At 37.2% G+C, this 25,264-nt stretch overlaps 1 protein-coding gene across 3 annotated transcripts in view; it reads left to right on the forward strand.

The window, feature by feature from the left end:
* Positions 1-926: 926 nt before the first annotated feature.
* The window catches only part of pls3 (plastin 3 (T isoform)), a 31,331-nt gene continuing 6,993 nt past the window's right edge, over positions 927-25,264 (forward strand). The window contains exons 1-10 of one of the 3 annotated variants that reach the window (XM_049484380.1): positions 927-1,011; positions 12,217-12,331; positions 16,768-16,931; positions 19,003-19,132; positions 19,811-19,943; positions 20,598-20,679; positions 20,907-21,072; positions 22,877-23,019; positions 23,953-23,979; positions 24,198-24,293. In XM_049484380.1, the coding sequence (XP_049340337.1) occupies positions 12,271-12,331; positions 16,768-16,931; positions 19,003-19,132; positions 19,811-19,943; positions 20,598-20,679; positions 20,907-21,072; positions 22,877-23,019; positions 23,953-23,979; positions 24,198-24,293 (1,002 nt within the window). In that variant the 5' untranslated portion in view covers positions 927-1,011; positions 12,217-12,270. Of the gene's footprint in view, positions 1,012-9,312; positions 9,467-12,216; positions 12,332-16,767; positions 16,932-19,002; positions 19,133-19,810; positions 19,944-20,597; positions 20,680-20,906; positions 21,073-22,876; positions 23,020-23,952; positions 23,980-24,197; positions 24,294-25,264 lie in introns of those variants that run through there. The other 2 variants (XM_022683716.2, XM_007228425.4) reach the window with 2 other exon arrangements.

The following is a 25,264-nucleotide window of genomic DNA, read 5'->3' on the forward strand; positions in this document are numbered from 1 at the left end:
TAGATAAGCAGCTTTCTGCAAGCACATCAATTCAGAGTGAATCACTTGGAGTGAATCACTTGGATTGGTGGTAAACTGCACATTGGGTGGCACCTTTTTGGAAAATATAAATTTTTTATCTATTTTTTCATCTGACTACATCAGTAATGTCTTCTTGTCTTCAGAAGCAGACAAAATAGGAGGCTATAGAAGCCTATTCCTACCACCTAAAATAATAAAAATAATAATATAATCCATCAAATTTCTTATTATTAAGTAAACTGCTATTTCATTATTTTGAGATTCTATCTCATGATTTGGAGATAGAATCTCATTATTTTGATAAACTAATGCGTTATTTTGAGATAGTAAGTCATTATAAGTCATAGTTTGTAGATAGTAAGTCATTCTTTGTAGATAGTAAGTCATTATAAGCCATTATACTGAGATAGTAAGTCATTATTTTAAAATTATTCTGAAACATATTTTGAAACATATTATTTCCAAAAGCAAACACACTTGCTATCTCAAAATAATCACATAGTATTTCAAAATAATGACTTAGTATGTCAAAATATTCTTACTGTAATTTACTTACAGTTTACTTAATAATAAGAAAAAAATATGTTGAATTAATTTTGTTAAGTTTATGTGTCGGTAATGGGCTTCCAAAGGAGGCTCTGTCTGAAGAACAGGATTTTCTCACCTGTAACTGTCTGTTTCTCACCTGTAACTGTCTGTTTCTCACCTGTAACTGTCTGTTTCTCACCTGTAACTGTCTGTTTCTCACCTGTAACTGTCTGTTGAGACGTTATATAAAGTAGGTGTGGAGGGGGAGAGAGATTTGGGATATTACTGACAGAAATTTTGACCAATCGCGTGGAAGACACCTTTGAGAGGTGCACACCAGTGCGGACCAATGGGAGTAGAGGTGGGCGGAGAATGCGCGCAGATTTTTCCCGCTGGGGGCGGGCCTTAGGGATGCGAGAGAGGGAGTGGGGGCGCCAGCAGGGCAACGGGAAAGAAGCTGCAGTAAGTTCGCTGGAATATAACTTTTATTTATGTCTTTTTCTCAGTTAAGAGGAGGTTTCTGCGCTTTGTGCGGTATATAGCGTACTGTGGCATTATTTTTCCTGTAGTAAATAGTGTCTTTTTGCAGGTTTGGCCTGACTAAGAGCTGGGAATGCTCACCACGGTGTGTTACTGTGGCTAAAGTTGTTAGCAACAAAATCTCCCAGATTTACCTCAGTTTGAGTTTTCGCGCTAAATGTTAGCGTTACTGTTTTTAGGCGTTTTCTTTAAGTTAGTTAACTAGTTAAAGGTTTTTTTAAATGTTTTATGCAGGATAATTCTCTGTTTTTGTTTCTCATTTTCTTGAAGTTACCGTAGTTAAATCCCTGTCAGATCTACAGTTTAGTTTAGCTACAGTGGACACTGGCTTTCTTCCACTTCGAGACATCTTTCTGTTAGCATACTTCGCGTTTAAACCAATGTAGCTTGGTAGCTAACCCTAGCTAAGCTAATTAACTTAATTATTTCAGCCTAAAATAACACCAGCGATTTTAACCTATTTTAGTCCTAACTTTTAAGTTTTTTAAGATTCAAGCTCTCTGTAATGTAGTTTTAACTATCTACCATTGTACTACTACTACTACTACTATTACTACTACTACTACTATTACTACTACTATTACTACGACTACCGTTATCAGATTTACAGATTTTGACTCATTTTGATTTAACTTTACATGGAATTTTAATTTATCACTAAGTACATTTTACTAGTAAACACGTAAGTTACAGATACCCACAATACAATTTTTAGTTGTAGAAAAATCCTCAAAATAAATCCCATTAATCTAAATTTCTAGTAATTTTGACCAGTGTGAATATTGGTTTAAATATCTGTAAAAGAATCTGACTAGTGCAAACCTTAAATTAAACATTTATTTATTAAGTTTTGACTGGTGCATTTCAGATAACGTTATGGGCAGGTTTAGATCTCTAGAAATACCTAAACTATATTTTTTTTTTACCTGAAAATAACGGCTTGCATGGTGTTATACAACAAAGCCTACTGTGTGATACAGATGCAGTGAATGTGACACTAATATGACTTTTTCCACAAAAACAAATAAATGATAACTTTGTATATAAAAAAAATACTTGAATATTTATATTTTAGAAAAAAAAAAAAACTTTATATTCATCAGTTGCATTTTAATTCCAGTAAAGACCCTGCTGCTGTATGCATTTTGGCAACCAAAACTCCTCCCCATAAAGTATGTCACTGAGTTCATCAGTCTAAACTGTTGTATTCTGATCAGGATGGACAATTAGCTGGAGATGCATTTGTCTTCCAGGTGTAAATGCCTATGGATAAAGTCAAATGTGGAAACAATCCAGATGCTAGTCACATGAAGTGAGTAGCTGTAAATGTCAACAGTTACAAACAAACAGTTACATGCCTGTTTCTTTGGACTGAATCAGGCGTTTATTTATATAGTCAAATTACTGTAGACCTTAATGGTGGGCCTCAAATGAGCCGAGATAATAGTTGCCAGCTTCCACAAGAAACATTTATTTTTTTCTCAAATACTAAACACCTACTTCAGCTTTAGAAAATGATGATAAATTGTGGACGTGCTTTCGCTCTGTAACAAACATTGTACAAAAAGAAACAGTCCTCTGTCCTGAGTTTATATGTTGCCTAACGCTTCAGACACAGTCCATGAAAGCGAGGCTGTTCCCCTCTTGGATTCCTTGGCTAGATAGGAATGTCTGGTTTTGGCTTTTCTTTGGACTGGAACCATAGCAGTGTGACGAACAGGCTTTTTATAAGTGTAACTCCAAGAAGGAATGTGAAGCAACAGGCATCATTTTGGGTGACGTCAGAATGATTTTAGCTGTATGGTGCTTTGGGCAAGTCTGATTTTACTTCTGCTGGACTTTGATGGCCTCTGAAACTCAAGTTCTGTGGTTGTTCTAGATTCCTCTCGTGTTCCAGCCTGTTGCTTCAGCAAGTTTTTTTTTTCATGACTGATCTGTTGGGAAGAGCTTGTGACTGTAATTGCTGTGTGGTCATAGCACTTCTTGCATGTTCATGTGGAGTCAAGGTTTGGCCTCTGAGCAACTGGATTGAGCTCACGGTCTTGTTTACCGTTGCAGTGGTTTTGCAGCTCGGTCTTTTTCGCTCTCTAAGTATCTCTCTCGCGTTCTCCCGAAGAACTTTGTCCTTGATGAGCAACAGGAGTGTTATCGTGTTTTCAGAATTATGTTGTCGTTAGCACTGTCGCTGCAGAAGACAATGTGGTCAGGGTGTTGGTCGGCTAGATTTTGATTTGTGTTAGGAGGACAAACTATGTAGGAGGGTATTATTAGCTGTTTTTCTTTACGAGAGGTTCAGGTAATTATGACACACACTACCGTTTCTTTTCCAACACCAGTGTCCAAAATCTTTGTGAAAAAAATGCATTAAAACACACAAAGCTCTAAAATTAGCTGTTTATTTGGAGCTCTTCACAGAAGATGATAATCTTAAAGTAGGCAGTGGTGATTGACATGAGATCTCAAACACTAGTACTGGTTCTACTACTACAACAACAACTCCACAACAGGAAACACAGTTAAAAGAATAGCACATAGTGCAGCGCTTGAAATTTCTGGCTTTTCTTGCAACATTAATTCAGATTCTTTAATTTTCTGCTTATATGCACTGTCATCAATTCCAGCACTCCATCTCTAGTATCCAAATTAAGCTTCACTAAAATTGTTTGTTTTTATGTTGATAATGATCCTTTTCAGGTGTTGATTCACATTTTGGGGCAAATCAATTTGTTAAATCTGTTTTTTTTTAAGATTATGTACACGTAAATCAATTTGTTAAATCTGTTTTTTTTTTAAACAAAGATTATGTACACGTAACTAATCAGATTTTTTTTTCTAATTTAAATGAAATTTTACAGTTCACACTAATAAATCTGAATGTAATATGAATTAACCTGTCTCAAAACTGCACACATGGACACTGAAACTTTTATGCAAGCCGTTCTTCATTATGCCACTGTTCTCACAGCTGTTCCTCTCCTCTGTTGTTGATTTGCTCTGCTGCAAGTGCTGGCTGATGATGGCAGAGCTGAGCACATGCGTTAAGGAAAAAAGCTGCATAAAACCCAATCTGACCCAATTTTTTTTATGATAATTTAGAAAAATAATTTAATTAACTTCATACTGTGTGATTAAGTCATCTCAATACATCAGATTTAATAGCATTCATCATCAAGTTTGGATTATGGCTAACACTAATTTGGAATAATGTTTTATCAACTCTATTACTCGTCTTACTTCATAGTTATTTCTGGTTTTGAAGTAATCTGGAAAACCAGAACCCATTCCTTTTTAGGAAACTTATGGCATTATTTTTTCTTAGTCTTGTATTTGTAACTGTATAATGGAAATAATTGAGTGAGTAGTGCTACTTGTGTCATTTTTATAACAGTGGGTGTGTGTGCTTTTGTACAGGCTCTTTATTTCACATGGTTATATGCCCTTTGTATCCCTCGTGGTCAGACAGTTAAATCTTATTTTCCGCCTCTGCTGTGTCTGATATAGTCTCGCCTAGACTCTAGATTTGGGAAGTCGCAAAGACTGTTGCTGGCTCAATCTCCCCAGACCCAACCTTGCCACATTTTCCCCTCATAAAAAGCCACTGGTTTAAAGCTGTTACTCATCCAGCATACACTGAGTCACAATCAACATCATGAGCAGTCTGCACTGATGGCTGCATTGTTCAGCAATGAAAGCTTGACTGGGTTGATCAAGTCGACCTTGCATGCTTATATCAGTCTCTAGCTTAACTCTTTGTCTGTATTTGTGACCAAAAATAATGCTGTTGGACCTGTCTGTTAAGAGATTTGGAGAGTTTGGCATGACTGAATTTAGAACAAAATACCATCCAAGTCACTTGTTCACATCAGCTACTTGTAGGAGTGGGGGATTTTTTTTTTTTAATTCTTAGATGCATGTTGATTTGGACATGGACAAACTATGATTTTTTCAAGCAAACAGAAATGGTATCAAAGAGCTTAATAAATAGTGGGAATAATGTTTCATAATTACAGATATTTTACTTTAAAAGTACAGAGAAGTCATGCAACATGGACAAAGAAATCCTGTATAGAAGAAAAATATGCATCAAGACCTCCATAATCGTAATAGAGTTAAATCGTTGGGTGCCTATAGATTCCCACAGCATAGCTAGGATATAAATCCCAATTATTTGACTATTTTACGCCAGTCATAATTAGTGCAATTAGTTGGTTGTTTATGTTTTCAGGGGATGGGTATTTAAGATAGGTAATTGCTTGGTAGTTATGGGTCATTTTATATTTATATTGTGTTTACTATAAAACCAAATTATGTTGACAGGGGCTTTAATTGTTCATGCAACTTTAAAAGTGGCATATATAGGTGAAAGGTTAACAGGTTGTTTTTATATCATTTCCTTCTCACCACCTGTTTTGTCCAGAAATATTCAACTAAATAATTCTGGGCTGCTGTCACATATTGGGGGAACGGTTGCATTTTGCTTTAACTGACCTTTAGGTTTGGAAATTGCCTTTCTGAAGAATAACTATATAAGGAATTCATGCCTGAAACAGATTGTACACCTACCTGTGTGGTTTAACCAGGAAGATGACTTGTTTGGAATGCTGCAAATTTAGTTTCAAGTGTTCGAGTGACGTGTTTATGGACAACACAGTCATGCCTGCTGCTGAGATTCACTCATAGCGACTTGCTAATGTTTCTGTCCACTCTTAAAAGCTGTGCTTTTTGTAAAATCACATCCATCCCACTTTCACATTATATTTTAGGAGTGTGTTTATGTGAATCTTCAGCATTCTTTTGTCGTTTATTTTAACCGTGTGATATATGATTTGCTTTTGGAGGTGCAAGACCAAACAAGTTCCTCCTCTGGCCTTCCTGCTCAAGCATTCCATGCTAAAAGAAGCGTTTTGTGTTTTGTCTGCTTGAGGGAATGTGTTCCTGTAGATTGTGAAATCAAGGTGTGTGCGTTTAAGATTTTTTTAAATTGGTGTTATAATATTTGAGGCTGTTTTAAAAAAATTGCTGGCTGTTTGACTCGTTCTATGTGGCTTGATGTTTAGGCTTTCCCTTTCAGTGCTGGATGTTGGCCATAACAACTGAGTGACATTTGACCCAAATTTGTTGCCTATGCAATGTTTCTATGCTGGGTTTCTTCAGGAGCTGTGCAGGCTTATCAGTGTCTCTGAATAAAATTTTTGGAAAGGTTTGATTAATTATTTTTGTTTGGGTTATCTTTTCTTTTTCTTAGCATCCCACTCATGTTAAGCTATTCCAGTGGCATCTTAATAATAAAAAAAAAAAAATCTTGCCCTTAACTATTAACATCAATTCATCTCTATGGAGAACACAAATAACACTGACCTGTTAAATATGTAATAACAGGATAAATAATTTATTCCTGATTAAATAGATGTAATACATCAAATTCTGAAGTAAATATAATTGTGTTCTTTTGTTTCTAATGGTGTTATATGTCCAATCTAGAATTATCTATCTATTTTGTCTGCATGCCAGGCAGATGTTATGAAAATATATATATTAAAATATAATATTTATCACGCATCACTTGTACCTGTGTTCTAGTTTATCTGGTTACATTAGGTGGTTAACAGTGGAAGTCATGTGTCATCATTCTGGAGTCTTTAATATGCCCATATTTGCCACTTTGAGTCTAAACTGGATTTCTGGATTTAGTTTTCGCTGTGTTTATGACTGTGTTTAAGAGCCAAAAATATGTGTTGCTACATGTAATCTAATGCTATTGCTGAATTGACTTTATTAGGTGTCAGTTTCTTAAACATCTGCACAAAACAGTGTGCTTTGCCTATGTAGTTCTGGTGTTGGTGTTAGCTAGTGTTTAATTAAAGCATTTGTTTATCTGTTTTTCATTTTTTAATACTGTCCAAAACATTCCAGCTTTCTCGTAGCCTTATTTGAAGAGCCCCACAAGTTGTCTCAGGCTGCTCTGCTCAACATGACCAGACTTTGTGTGTGGTTTTCACTTATTTTAATACTTTTGCAGTCATTCACCAAGAATGATGACAAACCACCAAGTGGAATGACTGCTATAGGGCTCTTAACTTCAGTGTAGCTTACTGATGTCTAACTGATGTACAGTAGCTTTATATTTTAATCAACAGTATTATTAATTTGATTTAAGTACTTTGTAATTCAAAGTATTGCAATGCTCAGGAGAAAAATGTACACAGTTTAAATAACACCTAGGTTTCTGAGCATATTTATTTAGCCACAGAATATAAGTGAGGTGATTTAACTATATATATATATATATATATATATATATATATATATATATATTTTTTTTTTTTTTTTTTTTGCCTATTTCTGCCACTGAAAATCCAGAGTTTATTAGCTTTAATTCTCAAAATTGATCTATAATATCACCAATAATCTTGTTCATTCCAGCAATTCTGTAAATGCCTGTTGTTGGTTGTTCAATTTGCCTAAACTCTAAACTTGCAAGGCAGCTGAAAGTGTTGATGGCAGCACGTGCTGGACCCAAACAGTTGCCCGTGTTTCTCTGGGAGCTTCCATGCTGAGTTTATGAGGTCTGAAAGTGAACACCTGTTGTGGTGTTTGTTCTAAACTATGCACTAAGTCCTTCCTTCCACACACAATCTTCACAACTGTTCAACAGGCACCAAGTGCATGCAAGTGTCAGCTTGACATCAGTGCAAGGAGAATGGCCTGCTGTAGAATTCCATATTGCAGCAAATGTTTCGCAATGCATTTTTCAACAACAGTTCCAGATCTTTAAGGGCTTTGTTCTTGATAAACATGGTGGAGCTTGCTGAACAGGTGATCTGTCTTGTGTGGAAACCTGAGCTTCAGGAATGTTAAACTAGTTGCATTATGCTAGGGGTGTGGGCAGAACAGGCAATTTAAATCATAAAGAAATAGATTTAGGGATGTCCAGATAAGATTTTTCCATAATCCGTAATTAGATTTAGATTTGCTGTTAGTAGGGTTCACCACTTTTCACCGCAGTTGTTTTTTGGGCTGTGTTATTCTTCACTCTGATTGTTTCCTGAGCAGAGTAGAGTCATTGTTCAGCACCAGTACACAGCCCTCCCCATCTCCGTTTTTGGTAATGGTTTTACCATTGCTGAAATAGCAGCAGTGATTACAATGACACATGTCGTGTGTTCTTGTAATGCTTGTGGAATTTTTCTTCTGCATGGTACGGAAGAAGTGGAGCATGTTCAAATGATCCAATGATATTTGCATGTTCAGTTGGGGTAATGCTTGTTTTTTATGGTTTCTGAGCTTAATAAATCAAGAAGACAGTCCAGTTTACTTTCAGAATAGTCATCCAACAGACTAGGGCTGGGTATTGTATTAAAAAAAAATTATATGGTACAACACAATGAATTGTAACCCAAAAAATACAAAAAGCAGTAATTATTTACACACAGCGTATTTATTTATGTCTATCTTGTTGGAACAAACAAACAATGAGCAGTTTGTTTGTGGCACTTTTTATTAAAAACAAAAACAGCTTTACTTGTGCTTAAACTAAGCAGTTTGTTTTAAATAGATGTTTTAAGGAATATCAGCATTAGGTGTTAATAACTTAAACCTTTTTTTTTTAAAATGCTGGTAGTTACCTGTATTTTTGGGAGAGGGACAGTAATATTAGTGTGGTTTGGTTAACTTAAGTTTAGTTTATTATAATATCTTAAGAAAAAGCAAGTTCTGAATCTGTGTTTAGCATGTTTATCTGCATGCATTTCATGCAAAGTCTCAAAAAAAGGACAGATTATTTATTATTTTTTATTTTTATTATTTTTTATTTATTTTATTTTAATAGACCTTTCAGTTCTTGATAATACCTAGACATTCCAGACGGTTCCTTTTTGTATAAAATTTTTAAACCCAGCCCAACAACAGACCAAGCACCATCCCACCAGAGCACAAACTCATTATGTGAGGTATAAAGCCGGTCTCACTGCTTCACTCTTTTTATGTCTGGGGCTTTATATGCTTGTCACCCTGCACACATCTGGAACAGGGGGAGAGAGAGAGAGAGAGAAAGAGAGAGAGGAGAGGCACTGGTTAAGAAAACACATGCCTTTTTCTCCTTAGCTCTCGCCTATGCTGCTCTCGCTTTAATGCATACCCATTGCCGTCCCATCCACACACACAACACCCCACCCCCTCCCCTTCCCAGCACACGTATTCATTCGCTGAGCTCCAGTCAGAGGAGGCAGCTTCCACAGCCTGGCAGGAAGTGTTATGACTTGCTGCCTGAGGTCTTTGTGAGGCAGACAGGAATGCTGGCACTCCGCATTAGCCTTCAAGGGTGTGGAGGGAGCACTGCCTCTGCTTCTTGTCGCTGAGAAGTCGACTCTCAGCACAGGTCAGGACTTCTGTTTTCTTTCCTTCTTTCTTTGGGTCTTTTTTCACCTTATTCCAACCCCCCCTTTCTTTCTTTCTTTCTCTCTGTCTCTTCTTTCTTCCTCCTACCCTTTCGCTCTCATGTTTCAGGACATACCGGGGGAGAGAATGCGCACTCTGTCTCTTTATCTCTCTCCCTGTCTCTCAGGTTCTAATCTAGTCAGCTAGAAAGCCGCAGCAGAGTCGTAGATGTAGGACATATTGTTTTTTTGGGATTTGTCAGTCTTACGATGCAGTCGGGACAGTAAGGAGCAGCTCTAAAGGCAAGGCAAGATAAGAAAAGTAAAAGAAAAGGAAAGGCATGAGAAGAGGAAGAGACCAGAGAGTTGTGCTTGGGATTGAAACTGCCTCGTGCTTTTGATGTTGTTACACCCACGTCACCCCTCCATCCCCCCACCCTCGCTATCCCATCACCCCATGTGTTGGGGGAGCGCATATGGATAGCCTCAGGTGTTTTAGTGTGGCTCTCAAGGGAGGTCTTTTGTATGTGTTTTGTTTTTTATGTTTGTGTAAAGCTTCTGGCAAATAACACATGCTGCTCGAATGGCTCCACTAGTCAAAATATGTAGTGTCCTGTTCCAAGCTGAATGTGTTCCAAGCTGTGGATGTGTCTGAATTAAATATACTCACTCCATTGAAGCAGGTTCTGCCCTCAAAAGAAATAAAAGAAAACCGTCTAATTGAACTCTGTTGATTGTGATTTGTTGTTGGCTTGGCTGGTTTAGAGGATTTGAATCCTCTAGATGAATGTAATAGATTTAGTGGTAAAATTAGCTGGTTTGATTGTTGCTGTCTGGAGCAGTAGCAGAACGTCTCTGGAGTGCCAGGATGTGGCTGTTGTGGATGTTGTGGGACAGCAGCAGGCAGCAGTGCTTTGGGTGGAGCCCCCCCCCCCTTCCTTCATTTCCACATGTGTTTCTAAGATGTTGGCCTTCTGAATAGTTGAGTGGTGAGATCAAATACAGACCTCGAGACCAAACTTTCAGTGAATGCAGGACAAAAATGTATCTAAAAGATCTCTATCTAAGGGCGAAAGCTTTTTATCAGAAAGACAGGGCCAGATTTTTCTAATTCTAACCCGTCTAGCGCTTTCTAGTTGTGTCTGGGTGTGGAATTTGGAGGGCAGGAATGTGCTGCATGGCAGTTGACGTAACTCAGTAAAGAGAGACTGTAAGGGAGTGTGATGGGTTGAAATGAATGATTGGCGTCCCCACGCCCACTCCATCCCATCTCTGCCACCTCAACACAGGCATGTTTGGAGTCAACACAAAAATGCCAGACGCATTAAAATTCAACCACCATTTAAAGATGGCTTTGCTTGGCTGTTTAGTCTCGAACTGCAGATCTGAGATCAGTCCCTTTTCGGCACCTCATTATTTCAAGTGGATGATTTTGACTTCAGTTCAGCTTTGGATGGAATGCAACAGCAAACTCTCTGCCAGGAGGAAACTAAACTAACCTTATAGGAAAGATTATTCAGCAGTGCGTTTAAATAGCCTACCCCCGTAATTGGGGGTAATGGTCAGTGTTTGAGCTCAACAAAACATTTAGAGTCATTCAGAGGTGTTTGTTGTGAAATTCTTTGTAATCACTTTCTTTTTAATGGTGGTGACCCAGAGTCACAGTCTCTGCAGTGAAAATAGAGCTGTATATTTACTAGTTAGTTATATTGAAAGTGGTAGAAAAGTGTAAATAGTGTGTCTCTATATATTTTAAAATAGCTATTTTGAACATTAACCTTTTGAAATCTGGTGCACTACATTTTAGATTCTACAAAAGACCTCTGTTTCCAATCCGTAGCACGGTGAATTGTTTTTAGTTTACATCCTGACTGTTGAATTTTACCTAAACATCAGTTCATACAATAAATAGACCATCAGATAACGCATTGAAATATGACTCAGATCTGAGCACTTGCCCAACAGTATTAATGAGCAGTTATCTGTTGATACAGATGACTTGGAAATCAATGTGTGTTCCTAAATTTTGTTGCTGGTCAGTATGAAAATATTGTGCATACTTTGCATCTGGGTTTTGTTGTGCTTTTAGTGTTTGTTGTGAAAGTGTGAAGGAGATGCAGCGTAGTGTTTGATATGTCAATATTCTTGCAAAGTTCAAACAGCAACAACTGATGGACTTAATCCCAGATCAGTCGAGGCCTCATCTGGTGGACAGACCCTGGTTGAGTGCCGAGTCGGTGTGACTAAAGTATGTACGCTGCAGCCTTGAGATGAAGCTTTCTGATTTTTATTAAGGTTGATATTTAGGATCATTTCTTTGTAATTTTATACTTTACTTTTATATTTCTAGTGTTAATGGTAACGTAATGGCAGAGTGACAAAATAACAAAAGGAGTGCATTATGAGCATAGGTTTACTATTCACATTAGTGTAGTAAAATCATATTTGATTTATTTTTTGTACTTTAAAGGGCCTTGTTTGGGTTCATGTCATTATCGTCACATTTATAAGACGCATGCGTTCTGTTTTGCGCGCTTAACATTTCTTTGCATTCCATGCAAATTGACCTTACTGTATTCTTTGGCAGCTTTATTGAATGGTGGTGTGCATTACTTTGCACCTGATGCTAGAACGGGTCTTTTAAAAGAATGAATGAATGAATTAATGTAAGGAATAAATTTAATGCATGTTAATGCAGAACATTTAATGGCCCCTTTATTGTCTGTAACCTCTATGTCTGTCCTTTTCACAGAAAAGGTGCAAAAGGGTGTTGGTCTGAGGAAGGTACCGGTTGTTCTCCAGGAAGATGGCGGCAAAGATATCTAAAGAGGAGCTGGAAGAGCTGCGTGAAGCCTTTGGGAAAGTTGGTAAGTGGTCTACATGTTTTACCAGTTTTGACAAAAGCCTTTTTTTTTCTTTCTTTTTTTCTTACAACTCAAGGCTTTTCAGTTTCATTTGTTTTGGTTATTTGCTTGGAAGTCTATTTGGTTTAAAATATGCTGCTCAAACACGTCACTAAATAAGATTGTTGAGTTGTTTTATTGTTTTTGTGGTAATTTATGAAATAAGAAGAGAGAAACTTATGAAAGAAATAATAATTTTGAATTATGAGGAGGTTTCACGCCTTGTCTGTCTTTTGTATTAGGTGAATCAGCTATCTAGGTTGAAGCTGGAAGTCAGTGGCCAAAATAATAATAAAAAAAAAGGTTTTGTTTTGATGATCACCCAGGCAGTGGTGATTATCTAAAAGGGTGTGTCACTAGGGCATGGGCTCACATGCAATGCAAACTTGTAGAGCAGCAATTAGCATAGAAAACTCGTTACCCAGATGACTGAAAGTACATATATGAACCAGGTTCACTTAAATATATTGTATTAGTCATGAAAAATCATGATTTTTTTTAAAGCTCTTCAGCTGAGAGCTTATGGAGCTAAGGGAGAAAATAAATGCTAGTGTAGCTGCATATTCTACATTTGACAAGAGAAAATTTGCCCTCAGATTTATATGGAGTCATCATTACTGATGTCATGTTGGAGGTACATACTTGGGACACCAACCAAACCATGCCTAAACCCACTTCTTCACATGGTAGCCAAATAAACTGTGCTTTGGTTTGTGAAACACCCTAAGGCATGGCACAGATCACCTAATCTGAATACACTGTTTCATTTTTAGATAAATATTTGGAGTAAACATTGAATGAACAGGTGTGTACAAACCTTTGGTTGAACTGTGCGTTGTGGGTTTGGCAAAGATGCCTGTATAGGTTTCACTTTCACTAAGGGAAAGAAAGGAAAATGTTTAGCTATCTGTTGGGCATCCTGGTTTGTTAATCCTTTTTAGATAAAATTGATTTTACCTGTGGGCAGATGTATGCCTTGTCTATTCAATGATATTTGTTTAATCCTGACAACACTTGATGCTTTCTGTTGAGTGTGGGTAGAAACATTTACATGAAAAGAAATAGAGAAATCAACAGGGAAACCTTCTGTGTTTTAAAATACATGGCACTTTACTGTTTATAATTGTAATCACATAGAGTGCCACTATACTTACAGTAAACTTTGTGGCTATGTTCTTTTTAACTTCCATTAAAGAACATGGAGAATATAGAGTAAAAACGCAATGAAAACAGCTTCATGTCTGCTATGTGTGCCTGTGCTATTACAAGTGATGAACGATGCATCATAATTTATGTAACCGTTCATTTTTTTTTTTTTTTTAACAATTATCATATTTACTCTTTTAGAATGCACTGGTAAAAACAAAGGATCAGAAATGGATTGGTCTTAAAACAGCTAATATCTGATCCTGTATATATGCTTGGATTATCCCTGATCCTGTTGGGTACAGCCATAGCATTAAACCTAACTTATTAAGCTTATTATTGTTGTCCATATGGCTAATGTACGGTACTCTATGTGCTCCTGTGTGATGTAGGACTTATAAAGCTCTTGTTTTAACAGCCATTGTTTTCTTATTTATTCTTTGCAATCAAACTTTTATCCAAAAAAAAAGTGAATCTACATTTATTTTCTTCATTTAAAAATGTCACTTTTGTTTTGTTACAACATGTTGTAAACGGATATAGCTTTATTGCCTTTTTAAAGTCATGTGATAATGGTGAATGGTTTTCCTGTGAAACTGTTATAAACATTTGCACAAAAATGTCAGGCATCCAAACAATGAGGGCAATAATTGTATGTTTATTAGTTTATGACAGGTCTTTAGACCTTAGACTCTGCATAGTGTAATATGCATGTTGGTTCATTTGTTCACATCTTTTAGGTCATTTGTTCACATAGTTAGGAGCTCTGTAGTTTTTAGCTGATGGGCTGTGCTTTTTTGGATATTTATTCTAATAATAAAGACCAGACAATAACAAAGTACAGATCGTAAGAATGGTTTGTAAAGTGATGGACTTGATTGTAATGGGAGTATTTTCTGGCTGAGTCTGTGAAGTGCTCGGAGTTAGAGTGCATATTCAGGATGTAAAAGGCAGAAGCTGATCATAGATCAGCTGAGATGCTTGATCTGAATGACTACTGTGGTGTAGTGTTTCAGCTTAAGCTTGAAATGGCCTTCCTTCAGGCTGACATGTCATTTTCAGTTCAATCGATTGATGTTACTGTAATTTTATTAGTCCTTGACTTGCTGTACTCTGTGTACCTTATGTACCATCATGCTGCTGCTGCTGCTGCTGCTGCTGCTGATGGTGATGTTATTGCTGCTGCTCTTGCCAAGAGATAATTCTTTCATGTGACTGCTCACCTTAAGCCAAGTCACCTGTCACCATAATATTTGCTTTCCACTTTCTTTTCCCATTCACAATGAGGTCATCTAGTCAAAGCGGCAGGAGAAAAAAAAAAGAAATCTTAAGTCTGGTTTAGGAGGCAGCCCCAGACTAGTCTGCATGGTTATAAAACAATTATCGATCTGTTCATCTTGATGCATCTTTTTTTTCCATACAGGATTTATTTTTTTCTTATTGCATGACTACGGAGTACTTTTAAAGTAAAGTCATAGACATCATTTCTATTTGCTGGAAAAAGCATAATATTTCAATTAATCTAATTATTATTACAAAAATCTTGGATTAATGTTTATTAGGAAATTATGTATTTTAGGAAAGCATGAGCAAGAAGGTGAATATAATGTTATTGATGACCATGGTAGTGTGTGTATACAGAGCTGGTTTTAATGTTGTGGCCGATTTTATGTTCCATCTGCCTATGAATAAATACTATGCAAAATATATAATAGAGATAATAGACAATAGATAATTTGATGCTTTTTAAATGAATATTGTAATGTACTGAGTTACAGAGTGATCCTAAATATATATATACTGCATATTTTAAACTGGTTGGTCTTTCTCCTTTCCTTCTAGTGTGGGTGTGTGTATCACATTTGAATAAAGAGTGATCTAATCAGGGCATTACGCTGATCCTGGACAAAAATAGAAACATCTAAATGGAAGCATTTGAGTATGCAATGTACACACATTTGATTAATGGAAAGTTTATTGTGAGTAAGCAGTTTTAGTCTTTTGCACACTGTTAGCTGTGTGGTGATGATTGTAATGATGAGCTAGTTACTGCTAGATTTTATTTAGTAAGTTAAATTGCTTGGCTGGGGTTAAAAGACAAAGACGTAATCAAGATTATTTACAAAATAGAGCCTTCCATATTATAAAAGCAGCAGGGAATGTGGTAAATAATGCAATAATGCAAGTTTAATTATTACAGTAAAATAGTCAACAATAATTAAGGTAAATTAGGTTATAGATAAAATCAACAATATCAAAGTACCTGTTTTATAAATTTAATTGCAAATTGAATACTGTGAAATGCATAAATATAGTGAAAATATATTATATAGAGTGTATATATTTGTTGTTGTAGTTGTTTTTTTACCTGAACAATGCTATGCCCCCATCATTAGCATTTTGTGAGCCAAGCCTGTTGGGAGCATAGGCTAAAAACACATTTTTTGGGAACTTAAGTCTATTTCACATCAGATTTATCTTTTAAACTAATAGGGCTAGATATTCCCTCATTATTAAGTCACAACTAGAATCATTTCTGTTGAATTATCAATTAATTTCTGTTCACCAAACTAACTGTATCAGCTATACAATTGTTCAGTTTGCACTTGGATGACCAGATATTAAAGCAATCTCCACTTTGCTCAGACAGTTGTGCCACCATATATAAAAAGCTGTAGAGCTCTCTGTAACGTTCATTATAAACACCCAAGGCACCATTATACTGAGCCACGTGTTCATGTGCTATGTGAACGTGCTCCTGTGCGTATAATCTTGGGTCACCTTGCTGGTGGATGTTAGCATTCAGAGAGCAGTAAGGGAGTGAGTTAGTGCTCAGTAGGTGGAAAGAACCCTTTAAATTATCCCAGGCCTCGTGGTTTAATTAAAGCTGATGTTGAGTGCAGCTCATGATCAAAGAAGCACTTTACTTCCTGCTCCTCCATGTCTTTGTGGTGCTCCTCGTGTAATTTATTTATTTTTTATTTTTTTACACACCCTTCTTTGTCTAAACCATCCCAAACTGGTTAACTAAACCTTTTGTTTGTTTTTGTTGTAACTGCAAAGAAAGATGATGATGAACTCTTACTGATGAACTGACTCAGCTTGGCCGATGTAACGGTGGCTGTGTTCCAAATGACGCTGTCTCTGTTTCTCTACTGCATATGCTGAGCCATTGTGCACGTTGTCACACTCTGAATAGTGCAGTAAAACATGTCGTCTTTTCTTTTTCTTTCTCTGTGTGTGTGTGTGTGAAGATCTGGACAATAATGGCTACATCAGTGACTTTGAGCTCCACGACCTGTTCAAAGAGGCCAATCTCCCTCTCCCGGGGTACAAAGTCCGTGAGATCATCCAGAAGCTGATGACAGAGGGGGACAAAGACAAGGACAACAGGATCAGCTTTAATGAATTTCTCTCAGTAAGTCATTTCAGTGCGGTTACATGTATTATATATTTATTCATTTGTTTGTCACCTTGTCTTCTCCCATGTCCTGGTGTAGATTGACTGATTTAAGTTAATGTTTTAATGCCTTTTCAATTAGAAGTGGCTTTCTGTGAGAAGCTTAGATCTTTCTGTTGAGTTGGTGTAATGCTATTAGGGGTTTCTAGTAAATATGCTTAGTGGCGTTCTGGCCTTTTCTCATTGTGAGCATATGGTACAGACTCTGAGAGAGGGAGGGATAGAGGAACAGAGGCCGATTTATTGTGATAAATCCTAGATTAGCAGATTCAGCAGATGCTTTGAGCCAGAACCCAAATCTATCCCATTCAAACTGAAATACTGTAACTGCCAGAGTTGGGGAGTGTTAACAGCGGATGGGATTAAGAGGCTTAATTACTTTTTAATAAATGTATTGCTTATTTATTTGTGTATTATTACTGTTTACCATTATTTTCACCTAATCAATCATTTATTTAGGCCATTTCAGGCAGAAGATTGGAAATCTAAAGAGCTTCAGTTTATTTTCAGTAAGCTTACTCACACAGATAAACAGTTTTAGGATAGATATTTGTGTAGTTTAACATCTTGTTTGAGGACTCGTTTGACCTCAAAATAAAATTATAAAAAAATGTTTGGTTATGTAGGCACCTACAGGAACAAGACCTGCTGCAATTGGAAGGATCCCCTTTTAATGGCCACCTTATTTTATGCTTAATATACCCTGTATTAACTGTTAAAAAAAAAAAAAGATATATATACACACATATATATAAGATTTTATTTTAATAATTACTCTTAACATAATACTTGTGGCTGATAATGTGTGTAATAATGTGTATTTTTAAAGCACAGCTTAAAACATTTCTGCACTGTGCCTGTGGAATCCAGCTGTACCTAGTGTTGTACAATAAGATCGCAATTGTCCTGTGTTGGTATTCCTACTCTGATTATGACAGGAAAACATGGCGACATCCTTGTTCACTTCAATTTAGGCATCCCAAGTAGTGTGCAACATTAAAGTTGGGGAAAAAATATAGTAAATGCGGCGCACGCTCCACCCAGTTTATTACGCACAGATGTACAACATTAGTGCCACTAAAATATTGTTTTATAGTGTGATTTCCTCTGAGGATAAAGTTTAATTGTTGGTCTAAAGCGGGAGCTGACAAGTTTTGAATTTACTTAACGCGATTGTCAGAGATAGAAAGGAAGCTGTGTGATAGGCGGAACTGGTTGATAATAGGAGACGACACGTCAGAGTAAGCTCTTGCCAGCTGGCCATGAAAAAATAAAATAGAGTTCCTAGTCACTCTCTTCTGAGTCATTATTAGCATGGTGCAAAATACCCAAGGACAGATGACTACATCTCAGTGTACCCATCCAGCTTGCTGCAGACAATGCCCTTCCCCTCTGGCTGTCAACACTAACTGAATGCGGCTCTCCTCTGTCAATGGCTCAGTGTTTGTTTGCACTGCTGCGATGGTCAGCAACTCGGGGCGAGGAGGGGAGGATTATAGCGCAGCTGCTGGCAGCTTGGTTTCGACGCTTGTTCCACTTGGAACTAAAAAGGCCCAGTCTGATTGCTCGGGCGTGGCAAATGGAATATGTGCATCTGCACTCTTAGCCGGGCCCAAGTGTGAAAGGGTCTCCTTCAGGCAGAGGCCTTTTATTAAAGCTACAAAGCATGTAAAGCCTTAAAACATTAGAGATGTCCTGTTCATATTTTATTTGCCCACGATGTCATTTGACCGAGACCAGATTTGATACTGCAGTGCAGTACAAAATAGAAATAACACATCCAACAAAAAATAAACAAGTAATAAATAGCCATATAAATGCATATCTTCTTGAATAAACAAACTAAAAATGTTACACAACAACAATTCTGTGATTAATCATAATTAAATCATGATTATTAATATTTTTAATGCTGGTAGTGCTCTATTTTTGGGAGGGAAACAGTAATAATAGTGTATTGTGATTTATTAGGCCCTACTTAACACACATTCTATTCTTTTCTTATCTTTTTTTTCTTGTATCTCTGTAGATCTTCCAGGAGCTCAAGAGCAGCGACATCGCCAAGAGCTTTCGCAAGGCCATCAACAGGAAAGAGGGCATCCTGGCTATTGGGGGCACGTCTGAGCTGTCCAGCGCGGGCACACAGCACTCCTACTCAGGTTCAAACCCACCTCCTGTATATTATATTGGATTTTACTAATTTACTAATCCAATACAAGAGCCCATCCAATACTAGAGTTTTGGTCTCATTTATACGAAAGGGATCTAAATATCAATTCATCATTTTGATTGATTTGATTTAATATGCTGTTCACATGACTTGTGTATTTGGGGAATGTTTTAATTTTAAAAGGTCAGGAGGGGTCTGCTGCCTGCAGAGTGTTCAGAGGGTGAATCCCACTTTCCCACATATAAGGCCATCAGCAGCTTTTGTCATTATTCACCCCTAGTTCATAACTCTGAAAGCCTCACTGAAAGAAGTGGAAATATAACAATATATAAATAAAATCGATAAAAAAAGGTTTATATTTTTTACTGCGGTCTTCTTCAAACTTCAGCTAACCAAGCAGACCTGCACAGCTTTTGCTGTTATGCTATCACATGCTTTCAATAGTTGCCTTTCAATCCAGTCGTATTCATAATGACTTAATGTTGCCTTAATTGGTCATTTAGAGACCAACTTTCGTTGACCGTGAAAACCATATTTGGGTTTGCTGTCATAATCAATCTAGACTGTGCTTCTCAAAACACATCTTCAGAGATGTGTGTGTGTGTGTGTGTGTAGGAGAGATTTGTGTGTATATTCTCACTACATGTAATTGTTATTTGTGATGCAGAGGAGGAAAAGTTTGCCTTTGTGAACTGGATCAACACAGCTCTGGAAAAGGACCCTGACTGCAAGCATGTGCTTCCAATGAACCCCAACACAGACAGTCTCTTCAAGGCTGTAGGAGATGGAATTGTGCTGTGGTGAGTCTGGTTCAGACATCATTTTCTTATGTTTTTATTATTTAACTCTTTTATAAGTGTGATTGCAGTGTGCTGTACTGTTCTTCCTAAGTCTGATTTGTCTTCTTATTACTATTCCATCTGTTTTTTTTGTTTTTTTTTGTCCAGTTAACTCAATTTACGAGATATCGACTCCTTTCCAATTTTACAGTGTAGACCAACTAGCAACATCTTAGCAACCACCTAGTAACACCTTTTGGGCTGCAATCATACTCACAGTCTCTGCAGTTGAAGTAGACCTCTAATTTTTTTGTTCAAAGTTTTTTTATTGTGTTTTATATTGCATCAGAAAAGAAAGTACAACATATAACCCCCCCCCCCCCCCACCCTCACAATACCAGACATAACATTTACATAAATCCAGACATACTTATAAGAATACACATACATACATACATATGTATATAAATATACACATACATAAGCATATGAATAAATTAGGTTGTTATACTAATTGTACAAATAAATTATATAATTATTAATGACATAAATTATAGAAAATATTAAATTGACACAGTGTCAGGATCCAAATCCTCAACAAAGGCCAGAAAAGGTTGCCACACATCTATCACATGTAGGGAGTAGACCTCTAATTTGAGTGTTTTCTTCCACCAGTAAAATGATCAACCTGTCAGTGCCTGATACAATTGATGAGAGGACAATAAACAAGAAGAAGCTAACACCATTCACAATACAGGTCAGTTGTAGTTTTGTTGTTTTTTTCTTTTTTTACTCTTCTTTGTGTTTGTTCAATAAAACAAGTAATGCTGTAATGCTTTTCAAGGATTAGTTTAAGGTCAGTTTGCCATATTTGATGGAATTGTGTTTTTGGATATAGTTTTACTGAATATATGTAACACGAATGTGAATTTTGAATTAAATTATGTTTAAGAATGTTGATCTCTTGTTGTCCACACCTTGCAGGAGAACCTCAACCTTGCCCTGAACTCTGCCTCAGCTATCGGATGCCACGTGGTTAACATCGGTGCGCTGGACCTGCGGGAAGGCAAACCTCACCTTGTTCTGGGCCTACTGTGGCAGATCATCAAGATCGGCCTGTTTGCTGACATCGAGCTGAGCAGAAATGAGGGTAAGCCTCTCCTCACCCGCCCCTGGTGACCTGCTCACAGTCAGGCGTTTGGCCCCAACACTGGCACCATTTAGAGGGCCGGGGCTGATGACATCGGCCAGGAATTCACAAAAACAGATAGTTCCTCTCCTCTCTGGTGACTTATTAAATAATACGAGGAAGAATCTGATCAGCTCTGCAGGCTGTGGGAGCCTCAGGAGCAGACTAACAAGTTTGACCACTCTCTAATCTGCAGCGTAGGAATCTGCAGTGCTTTGGGTTTTACGTTGCCTTACTGTCAATAGAGTGATGCATGTGCAGTAAAGTGTAGAGTGTGCAGTCCTGCAGGGAATCCATCCAGAGAAACAATCCAATAGTTTGTCTGTGATTAATGATGCAAAGCTGTCTATATTTATGGATAGTATTGCTTAGTATAAGCTCCAGCATTGGGTAAATAATATAATAGATAGAAACGAATGAAAGGAATAAAACATTACATTTTTTATAAAACCTATAATTCTGGATTCTGATTAGCCGACTAATCTCTGACATAATGTTATTTGTTTGCATGAAGCAAAAGAACAGCCTCCCAACATCTGTTCTTCTTGATTAAAGGCTGCTGTCCTTGTTCGCATTGAGTTATTTAAGTGAGCAGACTCTCTGGCAGACAATACATGTCCATAATAATATATAATGCTCAATGTTTTTTAATTGTGGTTAAATCTAAGAGCCGTGATGCCAGTGTAATTGATGCCCAAATATATAAACACACATCTCTGTGCAAAACATTTACTAATGCACTTAAGCACATTATTTAATTAAATTTTCACCATTTATCTCTGCAATAAGTTTTTGCCTGTAAAAACAGTAAATCACACTAGAACGGATACAAAAATACAAAAATCAACCGAATAAAAGCTGAGCTTGTTTGTAGAACAGGGCTTTGTTATAAATTTGCCATGAATTCCCCCAACCATCCCTTAATTCTGTTCAGTTCTTTTGTCCTTATGGCTTTATTTTGTCCCCTCACATTACATTTACTTTTATACTTTAAGTAGTTTTGAAACCAGTACTTTTACACTTTTACTTTAAGATTAAAAAGCTTAAGTTGATGCTACAACTTCTACAGAAGTATTTTTGAAACCCTAGTATCTATATTTGAATGGGACTAAATTTGACACCTTTGCTCATTGAGCACTGATTTACCAAAGCAGGTGGTTGATGGATGATATAATAATAATAATAATAATAATAATAATAATACTATACTCTCACGAGGAGAGCTTTGGTGCTAAGTAAAAAAAAAAACACTGCCATTACTCTTTAAATACACGTTATTTTTGTCAGTTGTAATATTAGTGTTTTACTGAGCAAAAATACAATTCCTTACTACATAACATTTTCACACGTGCCTAAAACCAGTTCTCTCACGCACATATATGTACATATGCCAACACAAACAAATGAGCTAAACAAAACTACATTTACCATAGTGAATCTATGTGAGAGTGCACTGTCGTTCCCATAATACCATGCAAATCCAGTGATCTACAGCTTATGGTTTGCTGGTGGTATGCACGCTTGTGCATTTACCATGTTTACTCTGTATACACACACGCCACTATTAGTGCTTTTTTATGTTTGCTCTGTAATTGTCCAAGGATCAGTGGTCTTTGTTCTGAGCATTTTTGCAGGAATCCATTGTTCTGTTTACCCTATAGTTCTAATAGCTGGTTGATTATGTCTGAGGTGTGTCTGCATTTGTTTTGCCATCATGATATAAATACACAGACCTGTGCTGACGGTTGAGTGTGTGTTTTCACAGCGCTGGCAGCGTTGCTGCGGGAAGGAGAGACTCTGGAGGATCTAATGAAGCTGTCTCCAGAGGAGCTGCTGCTGCGCTGGGCCAACTTCCACCTAGACAATGCTGGCTGGCACAAAATCAACAACTTCAGTTCTGACATCAAGGTGAGCCTGGCTCAGTGACTCAGGTGCCATGTGTGAAGCAGGACTGTGCTGCAACCATGCTGATTTCAGATCAGTATTCCACCTTAATAGGCTTATATAGGCTTGATGCATCTTTTATTTCATGCATCAGAAATGAAAATGACTGTTTTAGGTGACCACTGAGCTGCTTTGATTTTAAAATGTTAGATTTGATTATTAGCAGGGCTGTGTGTTGAAATTCTATAACCAAAAGGCACCGATCAAACTGCTCTAAGTACTAAATAAGTACTGAAAGGTCTAAAAAATAAAAATGCTTGTTTACGATACAGTGCCCTGGTGCACACAGTAGCAGACAGCGAGGTAAATATATTTAAGTGCTCTAAAGTCTAGCTCTACTTCGAAAGATTCATTCACACTTAAGTTCATTCGAACTGTTTTCAATCACGCTTGCTCTCTCTCTTTTCACTCTCTATCTACCTAAAGGCTTTCGCAGATTGGTTTGGATGTGTCCATGGGCCTGCCCTCACTCTCAGATTTATATGCAACATAATTTAATATTTGCCTTTGTGAGAAATTTCTGTACGATCGACAAAATTCCTGCTTTTAGCCAGCAGACATGCCTGACTTTCTCTTCTTACTTGCAGAATGTGCTGCCCTGCAGAGAGGGGGGAGAAAGATGCCCCCGGTGCCACTCTTAATTTTAAAGTGTTCTTTCTTATAGTACTGATAATAAATTAATGGTGTAATCCACCATTTTTAATGATAAAGTATTGATATACTTTTCTATTATCTGTACATCGCTAAACACTAAGACAGACATTCTCATATGTCTACAGATAACCGAACATTCATGATTGTTGTCTATCTCTAAGAAGCTATTAAAATCCTTTGATGGTGTGAGCTGCATTCTTGTGTGGTCCTATCTCTTACCAACTATCTTTCTCTGTGCTTTAGCTTACAGACTTCTCAAACAATGTGAAGGTACTTTTTTTCCAAATGTTCAGCCAAGTTTTCCTCTTTGGCATGACTCATTTTTGTCTTAGATCATTTGATTCTGTTTTTCTTTTTCCCCTTGCATTTAAACAATCTCACCGGTTGTGAGCATGCTTATTGTATTCATTATTTTTATTTTATCATGTCATTTTTATTTGTATTTTTTGCATTTACTTAGTTTGTCTTTTTCTGTTTAATTCTCGCAGGACTCCAAGGCTTATTTCCACCTCCTGAACCAGATTGCACCCAAAGGTCTTAAAGAAAATGAGGACCGCATTGACATCAACATGGCCGGCTTCAATGTGAGTCTTAAACTGTGAAATGTTCTGATTTGCTGTGTAGAGTAGAGTGTGTGTGTGTGTACTTGCACGAGGGAGAGAAACGGAAGTTTTGTCTGAAAAATTCCTTCAGGCATGTGGGGGTTGTGATGGACTTTCCAGAAACACCTTGTCTCATCTCTTTGAGATTGTAAAAAACATGCTGTACTCTACATCAACAGACACACCAGGGCATTTAGAAGATATTTTAAGGTCAACACCTGACCCATAGCCTGATTAAAATCTGGCATAAAATAGAAACACAGAAAAAGTGTTTTAGATCTATGTTCTTTAATGTTTAATCTACTGTTTTCCTTCACTCAGGAAGTTGTCTTTGTGTCAAAATACACAACATACACATTTGTTGTTAATAACTCATACCAGCAGCATCATACTCATGTTTACAGCTTTAAATGTGTGAAGTGTGTGAAGTGTGTGTGGTCCCACAGTGAGGCAGTATCCCGTTGCTCCTGTGTCAGATGCGTAAGAGTGTGTCAGGGTTTCTTGTAAGACTCTGGCAGATGCTCAAGACATTATGGAGAGGACTTGGCACGCTGCACCAGCCTGAGCACAAGTGTTTATATGGAGTCTTAGCTCAGCAGTAAGAGGAGAGGGAGAGTTAATGGCACTGTAGTTTAGCGCAGCAGAGGCTGCTGATTAATATGTGCTCAAGTATGTACCTGAAAATGCTCACACCCACACTGAACACAGATGGAAATCCTTGGAGGCTTTCATTATCAGAATTACAATCCTGCTGGACTGACGATGTTGAGTAAATATATACACAGTAAGATCGGAGAGTGTTAGAGGCCTTGCTTAATGGCCAACAGTAGCATCTTGGCAAACCCTCGAATTGAAACCACAGCACTGTCATTACCTACTGACCCATCACCACCCTGCTTGCGCTGGAAACGTTCAGTCTGTACATATAAAAAAAATTAAAAGTCATTTATATG

Source organism: Astyanax mexicanus, chromosome 10 (assembly GCF_023375975.1).
Source record: "Astyanax mexicanus isolate ESR-SI-001 chromosome 10, AstMex3_surface, whole genome shotgun sequence".
In the NCBI taxonomy this organism is placed as follows: domain Eukaryota; kingdom Metazoa; phylum Chordata; class Actinopteri; order Characiformes; family Acestrorhamphidae; genus Astyanax; species Astyanax mexicanus.